This window comes from Acanthochromis polyacanthus, chromosome 9 (assembly GCF_021347895.1).
Source record: "Acanthochromis polyacanthus isolate Apoly-LR-REF ecotype Palm Island chromosome 9, KAUST_Apoly_ChrSc, whole genome shotgun sequence".
Taxonomy (NCBI): domain Eukaryota; kingdom Metazoa; phylum Chordata; class Actinopteri; family Pomacentridae; genus Acanthochromis; species Acanthochromis polyacanthus.
The window spans coordinates 32291898-32309677 of record NC_067121.1 but is presented as its reverse complement, the minus strand read 5'-3'; the positions used below and the strand labels follow the sequence as shown (position 1 = coordinate 32309677).

Genomic DNA, 17780 nt, shown 5'->3' with positions numbered 1-17780 from the left:
TGCCTAAGGCAGATCTAGTTAAATGCTACACAGAAGAGCAGCCATATCAAGAAATAACACACATGGCTTGAAATTCTCTATAATACAGTCAGTGAAGAAATCCAATTTAGGTGCGTTTTTATTCAAATATGAATCATTAAGTCACACTTAGGCAGTCAAAGACAAACACACCATGACATCCTTGACATCGGGGATTTTTAAAAGCAATCAGTAGACTCTTTCTCCAGTCCTCTGCATGTCATGCCTCCGTTGCTGGGTGTCGGGTTGTTACACTGTCGAGTCCTTGTCATTTGTCCTCCGCTGCAGGACGACCACGTTCCCCAGCAGCTCCAGCTGCCATCGATGGCAATTTCTGTCAGAATGGGTCACACCATATGTCGGGTCAGTGGGATTAGTGCACAAAAGCAAAATAAATGTTACAGTATGAGCAGGGTTTTTGGTTTGTTAACCTTTTCGCCTGGTAGTGATTTCACAGCCCCACCCAGAGTAACCAACAGGACACACACAGTCACACCTTGTCCCTGCTGAAGTAGAGAAAGATATTTACTTCAGCAGCACAAACACCATCACTGCAATCATCATCAAATATCACATTTACACTTTCTATCTTTAGAGAAATGTATATTGCCTGGATTTTGCCATTACAGAAAAAAAAAAAAGTACCCTTTTAATTAAAATTGGAGCTAAACAAAGTTTTACTAAGCTCATTGACATGAAATGAGAAGAATCCACTGAAACAACACAAACACTAATATCCCCTGGATCACCTCTCATAACAGCCACTCCATTGTTGCGACAGGGAGCACAGCGACATGAACTAGCCTCCGCCAGGTACTCTGACAGGGCTCTCTTCAAGTTTCTTTTCAAGGTGGTGTAATGGGAAAAGTCTCTGGAGGTCACCAGCTCATACAGCGGCCGAGTCTAATGAGACACATGAAATAAAACATAATAAAAACAGGATAGTTTTACTTGTTCAAATCGAATTCTCTTAAAATTGCCTGTAAAGGTTTTATTTTTTATTGGACAAACTGAAAAGCCCCACAAGTGCTGAAACCTGACTGTGCTACAGCAAGACAGACTATTTGTCTTTGGCATGCTCGCTGTTTGGCATCATCTGCCGTTTCTTCTCTGGCGCGCCATTGATCCGCTCGATTGTACTTTGCCTCTGTGTAATTGTGCCAATGCTGGCCGTGCATCAATTAGTCAGGTCAGATTCCTTGTGGACGGTTTTATTAGAGCTTCAAATTGAGACGGAGAAATTTGAAAGAGAAACAAAACGAGGTATTGATTGTGGTAATGTCACTGGAGATTATGGGAGAAAAGAAACACAGATAAAGGAGCATTACGACTTCGACTGTAGCATGTAGTAGAAGCACACGACATTTATGAAGGACGATATGGGTTTTAGGCAGGGAAACTCACCGTTTTGCGAATGAAGTCAGGGTTGAAGCGCACACCTTCGCCCCATAGCCTCATCAGCTCTGGGGTGGGAAGGTTCTTCGACACCAAAGCAGTGATGGATTCGCTACTTCCACCGTTCACAACAGCAACAAAGTCCTCCACCATGCTGCCATTTACTGTGTCCGCTAAAGAGAGACAGAATGCCTTAAAAGTTTAGCTCAGTTGATGTGTCAGATGAAAAACAGAGAATTTTCTGCAAGTTGAAAGACATCTGATCAAACAGGAACGCTCACCTCCCATTTCATTCAAAAGACCGTCACAGGATCCACCTTGAATCCCACCCGTCACATAAACACCTACGTTCAAGCCAACCTTAAGGCCTACCTGCATGCAAGATTTGTAGTCGTCCAAGGAATAATCTAAAAACAAAAGAAAAAAAGAATCTGTTGCAGAGACTGGTTGCTGTTATATTTTCCTGAGTTTTTTATCAAAATGATTATTCACACTTTCTTGTCTTTTCCAGGAAGTAAAGAATCTTTGACTGAGCATACCCAGCTCCTGTTTGGTAATCACTCCTACCTGACTTCTCCAGCCTCTCCTTGTTCAAGATGATGGTGTGCTCATAGTCTCCTCCGAGTGCAGCCTCAGTGATGTAGTGGGTGCCATAGTCTCTGTAGATCTGTCTGTATTCCCCATAAACATAAGTCTGTGGCAGGGCGCGCAGACGCTGCAGAAACTCTGGATGAAGCATCAAATCATCTGACTTCAACATGTACTGGGCCAACTCCAGTTCTGCTTTCGCCCTCACAAAGCTGTTGGTCTGTAGATCGGAGAAGGCATGTGGAAGTTACCTGACTGTCCACAGTTTAAGAATACAGTGCACAATTTCTGATATTGGTGAGAGAAAGTTGTTGAATTTGACTTGGTTTGTGAGAAATACACTACACACCAATCAGCTACAACATATAAATCATCTGTCTAATATTGTGAAGGTAACTGTTGTACTGCCAAAACAGATTTGGGCATTGGGACCTAAACATAGGACCTCTCTGGGTGTCCTGTGGTGTTGCAAGATGGGGCTTCAGTGGTAGTCTTGTTTTGGCACAATCCAAAACTATTCATCGATTTTGGATTCGGGGAGTTTGAAGGCTGGGTCAGGCCTTGAGATCTTTGTCTTGTTCCTCAAGCTGTTCCTGAGGAGTTTTGTGACCTTGTGGGGAGCATTATTTTGCAGGTTGTGTTCAGTCTGCAGCAATGTTTAGGTGGGTGGTTTGTGTCAAGGTAGCATCCACATTAATGCTAGGACTCATGGTTTCCAAGCAGAATATTAAATCATTACTTTGTCTGTTGTTTTAACACTGTGGCTGATCGGTGCACGTGTATCAGTTCTACAGATGTCAGTAGAGAAGGAAAAAACAACGATATCGCACCTTGCCAGACACACGGCGAATCTTCTGGACTGACTTAGAGTATTTGTCACTATTGTAGTTGAATCCAAATTCAAATATTCCTGGAAAGCCAAAGCCAATGGAAACGGTGGTTTTGCTTGTGCGTTCCTTAACGGTGTGGTCCATGTAGTCAGAGTATGAGTCGAAAGACTGCAGGGTGAAATCATAAGTGCCTTTTGTCTGTAGAAAACAACATAAATCTGTAAGTTTAACATGTCAGGAATGAGCCTTTTGCGCACATAGATGGTGATGTACCAATCTAATTTTCTAAAATTACACACTCAAGAATAAAGGAGCTTTGTAAGACTGTAGTTTTAGATCTTTTTAATCCATTAATAAATACATGGTAAATTGGTAATCTATGGATGTTGCTCCAGATCACTTTACTTGTTGATGGCTCTTAGCAAATCTATAAGGCGGTAGAAAGTAATTTATTAACCATGATTACAGCTGTTAGGTACAATTAATAACATGTTTGCATTAAGCACAAATTCAAATCAGACAGAAGTGTAATTTGTGTGTCAGTTCCACCTGCAGTGTGTACTGGTGTAAGTTGTAAGGCTTCCTGAATCTGACATCCTGGATATAATGAGGCAGACAGCTGCCTGCATAGTATCTGTTATCAAGCACCATTCCTTCCAGGTTACTGTTCAAGACGTTTATTCTGAAAAAGAACAGCAACAACAGCAGCATTAATGGTGCACAGATTGGTTTGAGAAGAGCAAGATGCTCACATTTTTAAGTCCTTCAAAAACATCTTGGACTCGCATAAGATGCAGACTAACAGGAACATGACTCACCCTTTGGCAAGATTTTCAATTCCCCAGTACTCCTCAGCATCCTGCCTGCAGGGCTTAGAGAGCGTCTTACAGCCTGCTTCATCTGACATGTCCCCGCAGTCATCCTCCCCGTTACACTGCAGCGGTCTGGGAATACAGCGACCTGATGAAGAGGAACGAGATAGACGGTGTTTAGTCATAGGTAAGCAACATAAAATGAATAGTCTGACATTTTATAAAATTGTACTTTTTTGCTTTGTAATAAGGAATTAAATTATAAGATTGATGTGATTCTCCACATCTCTACTGCAAATATAACTTGCCAGTCAGTCAGCTGATTAGCTTAGCTTAGCTTAAAGACTATATATACACACAATCCTAATTAGGTGTGACAAGTTGCGGTTTTGTGGTAGGTTAAACTTGCTGGGCTACTTCTTGGCTGAACACATTGCTTGTACTAATCTTTAGGGATGTTAGTCAGGTCATTTTATTTGATTTATCTATTATTTCCTTTGGACAAATCCAGGCTAGTTATTTCCGAGTGGAACCCTACAGGCCTGAGAAACGAACCATGCAATGAAGTACTAAAAACTGTAGTTCCTCAAATGTCCACTTGAGGCTAAATCAATTCCCATAGACAACCATATAAAAAATGGCCAACATAACAGCACACATAGACATGTTTACAGCCTGGTGCAATGACTCTTTTGGTCTCTATAGCTAATGTTTGATCAATTTCTGCCACTGCCAACATTAAATAGCAACCACATTGATCTGTCATCTCATTTCTCAGTTTGTACATCCTCAGCTGTTTTTTCTTGTTTTTTAGTTCTTCCCGATAGAGATGCAAGTGGAGGAAGCAAGCAGGACCCACGAGAAGAGAGGAATCAAGGCAGCAGGCATTTAACTAAACTAGATATCCTTGTTTCAAAGTGATATAATTTAAAGATATGACTGCATCATCTGTCCATTGTTTGTTTGTGCCTACCGCTGTATTTTAGGATCTCTGTCAGATGATTGGAACAGTATTCATGACAACTTAGAGTATATGTTGACTGTTAATGAATGTATGGCTGACACACATTTTTAAAAAAAAATTCAGACACATTATTAATAGTGACATTTACTGTGTACACTAATTTGTCAGTTCTGCTCCGAACATGGTTTTCTGTATTTCAGCTGTTGTTGCATTTTAGGATTTGAGACAGATTTCCTGATCAAGCGCCAAGATTGACTTCACAGACAGGAGGACAGAGATGAAGAGGCTCAAAATAGTCATATAAGATAGGTCGTGTCTACAGATACGGACCCGTACCCGTAGCCTACGGATACGGGACTTTCCATTTGACAGACAGATACGGACCCATACGCGAGTCTCGCAAGTCAAGAAGCTGCTAACCACTGCAAACTGTTGAAAGGTAAGCAAAGGTTAGGGTTAGGGTTAGGGTTAGGGTTTAGGGTCCGTACCTGTAGTACCGATGCTACGGGTCCGTACCGCTAGCGTCTACCGGGAGTCACGTGACCAGATCACGCGTGTCTGATTGGCAAATGGAAAGTGCCGTATCTGTAGGCCACAGGCTACGGATACGGGTCCGTACCTCTAGCAACAACCTATAAGATAAGCGTTAAGCTTCAAAATTGTTGTTTAGGACACCTATAGATGCTCATGTCACCAACGATTCATTCATTTTATATAGAGTTGGTGGCTGTTTCCCACTCATTGTTGTCTTTATGCTAAACAGTTGCTGGTTGTAGTTTCATATCTTTAGTTTGTTACCTTCTCAAGGGAATTTTTTATTGACTTTTTTGCATTTCCTAAAATGCCAAACTTTTCTTTTTAGGATAACATGCTTAGCAGAAATACTACAGAGTCTGAAATTTCCTGACTGAAGAGGTGAGTCCCAAACATTTAACAGAATAATTAATATTCCTCCAAGTTGCAACTTCGATTTTTTAGCCCTGCATATCCCAGTTTGACTGCAGGTTGGTTGTATATATTGCAGAGCGTGGGTGTAGGAGCTACCAGTCTGGGTGCAGAGGAATCCTTCACAGAGAGGAACGTTGTCACAGGTGTAGCGGGCTGGAACGATGCAGGCCTCCTCCTCCCTGCCATGGACGCTGCACGGCTCCCCTCCAAACTGAGAGGGCTGCTCCAGCTTAGCATAGCGATACTGGATGGCCGAGGGGAGGGAGACAAGCATATGGAGGGTCACAGAAACACACAACCACTGTCATTTAAAGGTGGCTTGGAAGCTGCTCCGGGGAACAATAACAGCTGAAATCACATTAGAGGGCTGTTTTCACTTTGTCATGTCAAGGTTATTAATTCCCCTCCTTGTAAAGTGGATGAGATAGAGCGCTGCAGTGTATCAGCTGAGGCCTTTGCCAGCAGTGGAGCGCTTTGTCTCCCAGAAGAACAACTCACAGGGGTCAAAATGCTGAATGCTCCAGAATAATCTCTCAATCCTACAGGAATTTCTTTGCTCTAATCTGACTTCATCCAAATGTAATCTCATTTATGATAATAACCAATGATTTACAATTGGTTAGATTAATTTATCTGGTCAGTTTAGTGCAATATTAGCTATATATTCAGTTCATTACAGTCTCTAAAACCTTGTTTGGTGTGTAATGATTAAATATTCATTTGATTGTTAAGGTTGGCATGGTGTCATTTAATATATAATAATATATTTATGAGCTTTTTTTGGTTAAATAATTGATGCCAAACTCGCCGCTCATGTTTGCTATATTTAATTCACTGTATTTTCTAAAATCATATTTAAGAATGATTGACATTTTTGGAAATATATTCATTAGCTTTCTTGCTGAAAGATGCTACCTTAGCTGTGCAAAAGGTCTGTTAAATAAAATCTATTCGCTTGATTGTTGAGTTAAGGTCAGTAGGGTTCAAATAAAAATGCTTGACATTAGTGGAAATATACATATTTAAACATTTTTGGTGAAAGATATATGCTGACCTAGCTTCGCACAAAGACTGTTAACATGTTCACTCTACATTTTGTTTGATGCCTTCTCTTGAACCGATATTGTTCTGCAATTACTATTTATTTGCCTTTTTTTTTAATTAAGTTACACTTGACAAATTTTTATTAAAAAAATGATATTTTATGAAACACATTCATTATATTTCTTCTCGAAAAATTGATGCTAACTTAGCTTCCCACAAACATTGCTAACATATTAGCTGTATATTTAGTTCACTGCAGTTTCTAAAACCAATATTGTCTAGACTATTTTTATTTGGTTGACTGATAAGAAAAGGCTGGCTGGTTTAATTTTTAAAAGTTTGACATTTTACATAATATGTTTATTTAGCTTTCTTGCTGAGAGATAGACATTAAGATTGATACCACTCTAAGACACCGACTATATGCTCCCATGAACTAATTTATACAAATTAATGCATGAACTAGCGCTAATTTACATAAATTAATTCATGACTAGACTTTTTATTGGACATAATGGAAGTGAAACCAATAGAGCCAAAATCTCAAAATTAGCCATTGCATGAAAAATGATGTTGTTGCCTCTGGCACCTTGTCCACAATACGTCATTAAAACATGTTAAAAGGAGAATTTCAGGATGTTATTTGACATTATGGTGAAGCAATGCTGTTTTTTTAGGTAAAAAGAAGCACTACATCGGTTCAGGCTGAGCTCTGAAACCGTGCTTCCATTAGTCAACTTGAATCAGGTGTTTCATCCATGCTTCACAGTCAGCGGACTGATAATGTCCAATCATATTGATACAGGTTTATTTATGAGTTATCGTTGTTTTTTTATTCAATATCCATGCACATGTCTATTATGCCACTCTCATTGCTACTTGCAGCCTTTTCCCACCACATCAAGCTGGTTTACCTTCTGTGACTGAACCTGTAGTTTAACCATTGCAAACCTCAGCATTAACAGTCAGGCATGGTTGGTCACTTCAATTTAAAACAAATTATCATGCATGCTGATGGGCTAACAAACAGACAACTGCTGTTCATGAGTTATTAAAGGACTTTTAGGTACTCGGAGTGCCTCGGACCTCTCTTTTTGCTGTTTGAATGGATTTTTTCCACTAGATCCTGAAGAGCACCCGTTATACTTCTTTTTATCCACTGTTGCACTCACCTTTTGCCTGTTTTTAAATATCAGGAGTGCTTTACTGTTGTACTGTCTGCCATCATCATACTTACTCTCTTCTTCTGACAGGTGTCGCAGCGTGACCAAGCACTCCACACTGATAAAGCACAGTCCACTGGTTGAACCACCTGACCACCCACTGACCGAGCTTCACGGACACTCGGATCTCCCCTGCTTGTTGTTGTTACGGCAACTTCACTGTGACAAGCAAAGGAATCAGAACACACACTGCCATTAGCTGAGCTCCTGAGAGATTTAGTGCGGCTAAATGAGAATTCAGTTAGAATCTAATAAAAACAACGAGAGCCAATGAGTGTCACCTTGTCTTTGAAGGCAAAGCAGTTGCATCAGTTACCCCCAGTGGAAATTAAAGTCAACCAGCAAATGAACAAAAACACACTAAACGCCGCTGATTAATTGCACTAAACAAATGAAGAAATCTCCTACCTTAGCAGCACCAAACTCAGAGTAACACAGAGCAAACAGCTGTGCAAACTGTGTGCACTCATTTGGATCATCACAGAAAACATTGTTGTGTGTTATGACTGACTGCGAGCGACGGAGAAAAGACACTGCTCAGCTCTCTACGTAAACACACACTGATCAATACTGGCCCTCGATATGAACTCACTGCTGCCATTAGAGACAGAGGTGGAGCTGAATACACAACAGTGCAGGACCTCCGAGCCACAGAGCAGGTGTTGTGGTGTTTGGCTCGTTGTCTCTTTTCTATAGGTTTGACACAGACATCAAGTTTAATGAACCACCGTAGAATATGCAGCCAAGTTTACTGGCAACTCAGGATTTCTTTACAGTCATCACACACGAGATTATATATATTCTGCAATGAATGTTCAATGAAAAAGCTAGGGAGTATTTATTTATTTTTAATAACAAGACAGTGTTAGAAAATCAAAGCTTTGTAATGAAGTAATTTCCCGGCACAGACTTATGTGGTTATCTGAGTCATGTTTGTCTACTTGTGATCTTTAAACTTTGCTAACCTTTACTAGTTTTGGATTTTACAGAATGACACAATCACTCAGCTGTAGTTTATTCACTCAGTAAAAGGCAGTTCTGCTGTTGAAAGTCACTGCTATCTACAGTAAACTGGGGCTAAAATGTTAAAACCTGCTGCATTATTTAAGATGAGGTCGGCAGATCCATGTTTATGTCAAACAATTACTCACTTATTGATTTTACTTCGCTTATGAAATACAACACATTGCTAACAATGGCACCTTTTTTGCAGCAGGCATCTGAGTTGTCTAGAGTTTCAAAAAAAAAAAAACGCATTCTCCCTCCAAATTCCTCAGAAGGCTTGAATTAATATTGCAGCTGAGGCTCAAAGAAATAAAAGAAGTTCACAAAGTTACTACATGACAAATACAAGAAGAGCAAAGACCTGAGAAAGCCAAAGACCCCTTTAATCATCTCACAACCCCTCATTTTGATAAATAAATCTGTTCTCTTAGATTTATATGTAATTACAAAGCCAAGTGCAACTAAATAAACTGCCATGTTATTTAAAATCACTTTTATTGCTTACAAATGTTAGTTACTATTCCCATTCACAAGATTGCTTCCACTTTTCCATTGGATTTGGGTCACATTTGACATATGTTGTGCATCAAAGGGTTAATTTCATATGGGTTTAATCAGTGAAAGGAGAGACTTTGTCTGTGTGCAATGTACATTTTAAATGTTCATTTCACACTTTATATGACTGCATAATTATCTTCATTGTCTACCATTGTGAATAAGAGCTTTGCAATTAGTCCTTTTTGCCTTGATTTAATAAGGGTTCTGAACTGAAAAGGATGCAAGACCCCTCAGATGAAAACCACTTTGCAAAACTAATTGATATAAAGAAAATGCAAGTACAAGGTAGAACTATAAAATGCTGCTGAGGCAATGATGCATCAGTAACAATTTAACAGCGCAATACACGATCATTTCATTTCAGCTCAATGAATTAAAGACACAGAGGACTTATGGCAACCTGCCTTAATTTGCACAAAAAAAGAATCTTTCTAAGTGGAGACATGACTGACAACACACAGGATTTCTAAAGCATTTGTGTGTAAAGTGCAACCTCTGTTGGCAGTTTGTGTTTTCTAAATGATCACTAGAAAATTTTTGTTGCACTGAAACAGAAACGAAACAACAAATGTGGGAATCACATGATATTTTATTTGTGACTGAACAGTGGAATGGGTACAGTGTATGGGGGAAGTCATAGACGTACAAAAGTCCTTTTTCTCTTTTTCATGACAATTCGTAATTCCATAAATAAAATTTACAAAATATTTTGGACTATTTCTCATTTTTCTTACACGAGCAGGGGTACAGTTACAACTCGTTATTGTAAGTCTAGCAGTTAATGGTGATATCTTTGTTGTTCGTATGATATAAAGTTGCCTTTGTTGTCTTTTTGACCATTTTAACTCAGTGGAGCAGACCTACAATATGCCTATAAGTGCTTTGTTACAACAATGACCTGTTTACTGTATACAATGACCTGACAAGGAGAACAGTGACTAAACAATAAAAATAAACCTGATAAGGCATCGAAATGCACTCTACTGTCTCTGAGCTTGTGGTTATTTAGGCCGTGTCATGTCAGAACGAGTTGATTCTGCTCACTTGTTCAAAGAAAGCAAACAGAGATAGAATTCTGAGAGGCAAATTGTAAACAATGCGACCTCAGTTGGAAATCTAAAAGCAAAGAGATGCAGGAAAATCTGCCTCCTATTACTCTAAAAGTCTTTAAGAAGTACTCCAGCTCCCTTGCTTCTTTCATTTCTCAGCTTCAAGATGAGTCAGACAGGTACAGCAGGCTTTATTTTCAATGACCATGTAACACAGATTCACAGTTCATTTCTCACCAACTGAACAGGAGACATTTTCAGAAATAAAAAAAACTTAAAAATGGCTGCAAAAGCGAAACAAACGTCCAGACGTCAAAGATGGAGGTGCTGGTAGGGCATTGCTTGAGAGAAACACAGGTAGTTGGCATCCAAGAGGCAGAGAGCTATCGTATGGCACAGAGGCTCAGGTATGGGGGACCGGGAGGATTCTTATTTACAAAATAGATGTTTGGCAAATTTTGATCTCAACATTGATGCCTCAGAGTCATTTTCGATATCTGTAATGACTCGGTGTCATCAATTGAGAATTCACAGCTTATAAAATAAGAAAAAGAAAACTCATATTTTTTTTTCTTCGATTCGTTCCAGGCCTAGAAGGAAGCTGCAGAGAACAGTTCCGCTCGCAGCTGAGTCAGTCCGCTGAATCCACATTAAGTCTGCTCATGCAAATGGACGGATCGGTGGAGCAATACAATGAGAACATTTGGCAAATCCACCTGCTGTGAACAGTCTTTGCTGGTGGCAGCTGACAAGCTGAAGGTCAACCACATACAGTACGACGCTGCTCCTCTTGAAAGTTTTCCAAAAAATAATTTGCATCGTGAATGTAACCATGTTTTGCTTTTGTTTTTTTCAAATTTCCTCACAGATACAAACACATCAATCCATCACAGAAGGACGCAAACTCCTCTCGTTGTAGGTTTTCGGTCAAAGATCAAAGGTCACTTCCTGGTTGAAAGGTTGCTTGATTGGACAATAAAGCCAAAGTCTGGTTGGTCGCCATGCTGAGGAGTACAGTCCAGTCCAGTACAGTATGTGGCCTCTGGAGGAAAAAAAGCAGATCCTTGGACAGCCAGCTTATTACAGAACTGCCAAAATATCCGTTAAAGGTTGAAAAAACAGAACAAGTCTGTGTAATCCAGCTGTGAGAGAGGCTGCTGCTCACAGTCACTCATCTCTCTCTTCCTCTTCTTTTTCTCATGAGCTTCTGTCTTGGCCTTGAGAGCTTCCATCCCCTGAAAGACAAACACACAAATCACTGAGCCATGCAGTGTCAAATCTCATCACCAGGTGGCAGCGTCGTGCCTTCCTTCTGTGTGGATGACGCAGAGACGTGTAATGACAGACACACTGAACTGAACCAAGGCCCTTTTCCAGTTGGCAGCAAACCAACTCATTCGCAAGGAAAAACGAAGATATACTGACAAATTAAAATATAAAGTTAATAACAGAGCACAGAGAGGGGTTTATGAAAAAATGAGACAAGGGGTGTCGGGGAAAAAAAAGACACTAATGCCACAGTGTGAAGGCAGTTGATTGATAACGCTGAGAAATCTGAGGTGACCAGGAAATACCCGCTCATTGTCTTGTCATTGTCTCTAGCTGTCTTCTTGTGGACAGGTTTGATCCTGCGGAGGATCAGGATCTCCGTCAGGCACCGGAGACTCCGACCTTGCAGCAGCAGCACCCTAAGAAAGAGAAAACACCGTTAAATTTCTCCTCAGCTCATGGGAACTTGCTCCATTTTTAGCCGAAACATTTAGGAAAATGACAACAACTGTAATTACCTTGAAATATAATTGGACCTTATTAGATGTGATCTAATCAAGACACCTGCGACCTTTCGTGTTTAATTGATTTGACATTTTTCGAGAAAAAGGGTAAACTCAATCCTGTACGGCCGCAACAGTCACACGACAACCTTCTCTGTGTGATTACATGTAATGTAGCAGAGAACAGATGACAGTAATGGATTATAGCGTGGAACAAGTCGGCTGTTAAATCGCATCCATGAATCTTATTGACTGATATGTGACCCAGGGGTGCACCGGCGCTCACCGATTGTTCCTCCTTGCTGGCGTTGCCCTCGGGGTCAACAGGCGAGTGATCTGTAGGGGGGTCACTGGCCTGGGAGGGGGGACAGTCTGAAGATGAGCTCTGCTGAGGGGCTGGAGTGGATGCTGCAAAGAGGGCAAAACAAGTAGGAAAAATATTCCAGTAGGGAGGACATATGGAGGGAATTTTATTCATGCAAACAATGTGGAATGTTTCCTGTTTAATGCTAATCTGCTCTGTGAATATTTTGGCATGAAGGTTGCAACATGAAAAGAAAAAAGACTCAACCGAGAAGTGAAATCGAGCTGATGACCTTTAATTCCTGTCATCCCCTCTGCTTTTTTTTTTTCATGATATACTTGACATTCTGTATACTATCAAAAAAAAGCACAACTCTCTTCATCAAAAGGTCAACAGAATTTTTGGTCACACACAAACTGTTTTCTCATTTCTGAGGCACGAAGCTGTAGAATAAAAACACACAGGAAGTTTTTGTGAGGTTTTACACAACAGCTCTTTGGGCAAAACACAAGATCAGGGACGCTTATACGACAATGATGGCGTTTCTGAGGTATACAAGAACGTTTTTAGTGTTTATCATTATGGTTTAACATCTGATATTTAGTAGTTAATACAAAATTCAGCTGAGGCTGACGGGAATAGCGTTCAATTTTTAAATCTGTCGTAAATGTCAATGCAAGCGACTTAAAGGGGAACTTCGGTTTTTTTCAACCTGGGGTCTGTTTCCATATGTAATTTCATACATGTGAGTGATGGAGAAATGAATTTTCGACATAGCTCCAGTATTTAGCCCGTCAGGCAGCTTAGCAGCTTAGCTAGCAGCTCGGCTAGCGAAAAGTATGGGGCAGCTGGCCCCCCCGCGTCAAAGTCCGCCGGTTTTGGCGCGAGCTCTCGTGCGATTTCGGAACGAGATTTGGTTTCTAGCGTCCTGAGATTTGGATACAGACCACAACAAAGAGCGATCGCCAGGTAATGTGGAGGTTTTCGTTCACTTCTCATCTCTAGTATGTTGTGGGACACTCATTGAGACTATCTGAGCCGGTCAGTGTGGGGCAAAAGCACGTTAGGGCGGACTTTGATGCGGGGGACAAGTTGCCCCATACTTTTCGCTAGCTGAGCTGCTAAGCTGCCTGCCTGGCTAAATACTGGAGCTATGTCGAAAATTCATTTCTCCATCACTCACATGTATGAAATTACATATGGAAACAGACCCCAGGTTGAAAAAAAACAAAGTCCCCCTTTAATAGTTGTTAAAGAGCCCATACTATGCACATGAATAAGTTTGGAATTTTAATTTTCAGGTCCTCTATAGTGTGTTTACATGTCAAAAGTAGTCCAACACACATTATTTTTCTCATATTGTGCATTTCGACATCGTCTTTTCTCACCCTCTGTCTGAAATGCTCAGTTTTAGCTACTGTCTCTTTAAGGCCTAAAAACAACACAACTGCATAATATGGGACAAGAAAGGGAAAATCACAAAAACATCACACGAGCCCTTTAAAATATTTCTTTAAAAACAGAAATGTCAACCACATGGTGGCTCTAGATTTATGTAAGATGATCACCGAAGTTCATCATCCTCTGGGAACCATGAACGTCTGTTTAACATTTCATGACAGTGATAAAACAAAGTTTAGACAGACCAGCATATTCCAGATGGAGGGACAGTGCTGCCCTGCTAGCTAACAGAAGCTAGTAGAATGGTTCGACTTAATTTCTAGAAAATGTTTCAGGTTTTTGTATAAAGTGCTACAGATGTTGGCTAAGCAGGGTGCAAACATGCAGGAAGACAATAATTGAGAGCACTTACGAGATTCAGTAGACGGTGATGTGGATGTACCTGGACTCAACGTCATCCTGGAGAGATCGAGGTCACTACAGCTGCCTTCCTCTTCCTGGGTCGCAGCAGTTGGAGGTGGCAGCAGCTGACTGCAGACCAGTGTGTCCGGTACGTTCATGAGGCCTGGGGTTCCACACCTGCTCACCGCTGCTGACACAGCACCAGGCCCCCCACCTGCTGCCCCCGACGTGGACGGACCCTCGCCTGCGTCCGAGTCCAGGCCTTCTTTCCCCAGGCTAAGCTGCCTTTGGAGCAGGGTGGAGTCGGCTGTGTGCTGGGGGCTGGTGATGGCCGAGGAGGGGGCCGACAGGTCGCAGGCTTGGGGGCACATGGTCGTGATGGGTACCAGGCCTTGGAGCATGGCAGCTGGGATGGCGTGGCCCCCGACGCCCACCGTCTGGGCTGGCATGTACGCCGCCATGGCTGCCCACTGCTGCTGAGTGGCAGGGAAGATGTTGGCTTGGCTCCAGATGACAGGCTGACCACCAGGGAGGACCTGAGCCACCTGGAGGGGCCCCTGCACGGGGAAGGCCAGAGTCTGAGCCTGGGCAGGAAACGGCTGCTGGGCCCACTGAGCCGCCTGCACCGGACCCATGGTCATATAACCTGAAAGAGAAACAAGGGGCAGAAGAAAGAACGGAAATGATGAGAGGATATTAAGGCAGGAAAAGAGAGCGAATACAATTATCATTATGAACACAGAATACATTTCGTCTGCTTTGCCGATTTTCAAAATTACAGGATGCTAGTTATTTAATACTTGCCATCTTTGACTAACAATTAGAGCCATTTAATTCTGACGTTATTAGCAGAAAAGGGGCATTTGAGGGCATAATTTTGAAATTTTTGGTATTAAATTCAGCTCAGAGATGCAGTACATATTACTGTCCCATTTTTGGTCCAGTTTCTCAAAAAAAAAACACCGCAGTAGAGGTGCAATAGATTCTCCCATTCACATTTTTTTGTGAAAATTTATGTTGCCATTTATGGTAATGGAGTTGCAAGCAGGGACTGTTTTGACAAAGCTTCATTGCTGTAGTTTCCTGAGACAATAACCAGGATTTACGTCTGCTGCTAGAAAACAATAGACCTCATGGAAGAACTGACTGTACCAACAGATTAGTTCTTATCTGTATAGTGTGAGTTATTCAGTAGAGTTCCTGGCTTTCACCAGTTTTACTTAGAATCTTCCCTTGGTTACAAATGAGTTGTCCAGACTTGAATTATGAGTCATCCACATGTAGTCTGCCCTTCTCCACAGGGGAAAAGAAACCCACTAATTTGACCTACAGTTAAACACCTTAAACTTAAAGAAATTGGAGTTTGAACATAATATAGAAAGTATCTATAATAAAATACCAAACTAGGACAAAAACTTTAGGCAAAATTCACCATATTATGCTTGGATGACATGTCGTTGACAGCCTCACCAATATGCTCTAATTATTTCAGGTCCTGTACCACCTCTACAACTGCATTTTTTAAATGCTCCTTTCTTCGAGCAGGATTTGAAGCTCTGCAGTGTGATTTTCTTTTCATTTTTTGTTACCTTTTTGTGAATGAAATTTGCCCCTAAACAAAGTGGGACAGGCAGCTGTATACGGCAATTTCATGGATATAGATTATGCTAATGATGATATCTCACAAACACGCATGAACAAGTGGCTTTCATCAGGGTGAAAACAAGCGACCCACAACAAGTTCCAATCCAACTGGGAACACCACAGAAAAACACACGTGTAGAAGAAGAACACAACAATGCTTTTGCATGGGGTCCACTGACTTAATAAGCAGCATTATCTTGACAGGCACATTGTGAAAAGGACGATGAGAATTTAGTCGGCTCTTGCATTGAAAAGGTCGCTCTTCAGCGGGTTGCTGTTTTAAAGGATGCTGGAACGTTCTTGAGAGTACTCAGAACACCACAATGTCAGTTGTTTTATTAAAATATGCAAAACCACCGCAATGGTCCTTCAACAAGCATCCCTCTACAGTATCTTGTCACTGGTTTACAGCATAATTGCTTTGCTCCTCAATGTGTGGTCTCACACAAATCCACATCCTGCTAAATCTTGGCAAGGTTTTTTTTTCACCAACTGAAGATCAAAGAAACACATCCCCACCAGCAATTTTTTACTCTTTTATGTTTTGCATTGTGGAAAAGATGCCACGCTCGCTTTCAGTCTCGGGTAGTTTACCTGACGGCACGGAGGTGGGGCTGAAGGGGGCGTACAGCTCAGCAGGAGTGTGTTGCTGCTGGCGGCTGCTCCTGCTCGGGTCCAACGTGTTGGCAGGTGAAGGGGGCATCTGGGAGGATATCATGCACAGATGTCACCGCTATCAAAGTCAGCTAAAAGTCACCAGGCTGCACATTATCTTTGATCTGAATCTGTCACATATTCAGGTAATTTAGTCCTCTACCAATGTCCTGATGAAATGACTTGACATTACAGATAGAAAATCAGCGTAATATCTGCGATTTGTAGCAATTCTACGGCTTAAAAGAGCGTTTGTGTGATCGTACTCACCGAGGGAGGAGTGGACATGTCGCCGAAAAGATCAAAGTGGTTGATGTTCTGTGAGTGGAAACCGATGGATGAGGGGGAGAGAGAAAAGACAAAAGTCCAGTGATACATCACGACAATGAGACTTGCACAGTCATGAAACCTTGAATTCATCTCCAAATAGGGACATGGTGGTTGCATGGATGGGTAGGTGTGGGGAGTGAAATCTATTCACAAAGGCAGTTTGTGCTGTGGATGGCAAGAAACAACTATCCCCTCGTTTCATTATCAGAAAATGGATCTAAAATGAATCTTTCGTAGCTCGCCATAATTGAGTGGGTAAAAGGCTATTCAGTCCTATAAAACAGACTCTGATTAGATATTCTTGTCTACCAATCAAGAAAGGGGCCCCCCATGAGAGCCGGGGCCGCTTTATTATGCTGATTTCACTCTGCAAGCACATTTGTACAAATAGGAGTGTCTTTATTTCATCAAATGAATGAAGGGAAGAAGCTCCTGAAACCATCCGACCGCGACAATGAGGCCTCGTCACCCTATAGGCGATGTGACCCCCGCTTTAGAACCCCTATGTCCTCCACTCACACTACTTAAAGGACGAGGGACGCAGTTATGGAGGAGACTATGGGATGGCTAAGTGGCATGAAATGTCTCTGGGGCCATGCACAAGCAGACAATGAGTCACCGTAAAAAGCACAAAAACACACAGAACACACAGGATTTGCATGCCAGAAATAAACACACACACACGCACACACACACACACACACGAACAGAACATAGTTAAACGAAAGAAAGAAACAGGAGGAATCGCAGCAATCTGTATTGCTGCTGACAGAGTGTTTATGTCCTCCTGGAAGACGCCGGGACATAACGGATCGTACAGTTTTGCACCATTGAGGGCC

The 17780-nt window shown here is 41.5% G+C and overlaps 2 protein-coding genes and 1 long non-coding RNA gene across 5 annotated transcripts in view; 1 reads left to right on the top strand and 2 right to left on the bottom strand.

Annotated features, from left to right (window-relative positions):
* Positions 1 to 100: 100 nt before the first annotated feature.
* c8b (complement component 8, beta polypeptide) lies at positions 101 to 8396 on the bottom strand. 2 transcript variants are annotated; one of them, XM_022193490.2, is made up of 12 exons: positions 8231 to 8396; positions 7837 to 7981; positions 5652 to 5799; positions 3650 to 3791; positions 3381 to 3513; positions 2832 to 3029; positions 1981 to 2221; positions 1695 to 1820; positions 1423 to 1586; positions 768 to 921; positions 450 to 524; positions 101 to 352 (listed from the first exon to the last, which is right to left on the bottom strand). In XM_022193490.2, exons 1-12 carry the CDS (start codon positions 8311 to 8313, stop codon positions 198 to 200), a joined length of 1764 nt encoding a protein of 587 aa, XP_022049182.2. In that variant the 5' UTR covers positions 8314 to 8396; the 3' UTR covers positions 101 to 197. The 2 variants fall into 2 exon arrangements, with proteins under 2 accessions (XP_022049182.2, XP_051809170.1); XM_051953210.1 differs by having other exon boundaries at positions 450 to 521.
* On the top strand, positions 3798 to 7668 carry LOC110950736 (uncharacterized). Its single transcript, XR_002595673.2, has 2 exons — positions 3798 to 5522; positions 5632 to 7668. It is a non-coding gene; the product is annotated as an uncharacterized LOC110950736 (long non-coding RNA).
* A 1558-nt stretch (positions 8397 to 9954) lies between the features above and the next one.
* LOC110950737 (disabled homolog 1-like) overlaps positions 9955 to 17780 on the bottom strand; it is a 49415-nt gene continuing 41589 nt past the window's right edge. For both annotated transcript variants that reach the window (XM_022193491.2, XM_022193492.2), the window contains 6 exons: positions 16882 to 16929; positions 16552 to 16660; positions 14324 to 14959; positions 12493 to 12614; positions 12009 to 12122; positions 9955 to 11669 (listed from right to left, as the gene is read on the bottom strand). In XM_022193491.2, coding sequence (XP_022049183.1) covers positions 12033 to 12122; positions 12493 to 12614; positions 14324 to 14959; positions 16552 to 16660; positions 16882 to 16929 — 1005 coding nt within the window. In that variant the 3' untranslated portion in view covers positions 9955 to 11669; positions 12009 to 12032. The remainder of the gene's footprint in view (positions 11670 to 12008; positions 12123 to 12492; positions 12615 to 14323; positions 14960 to 16551; positions 16661 to 16881; positions 16930 to 17780) is intronic.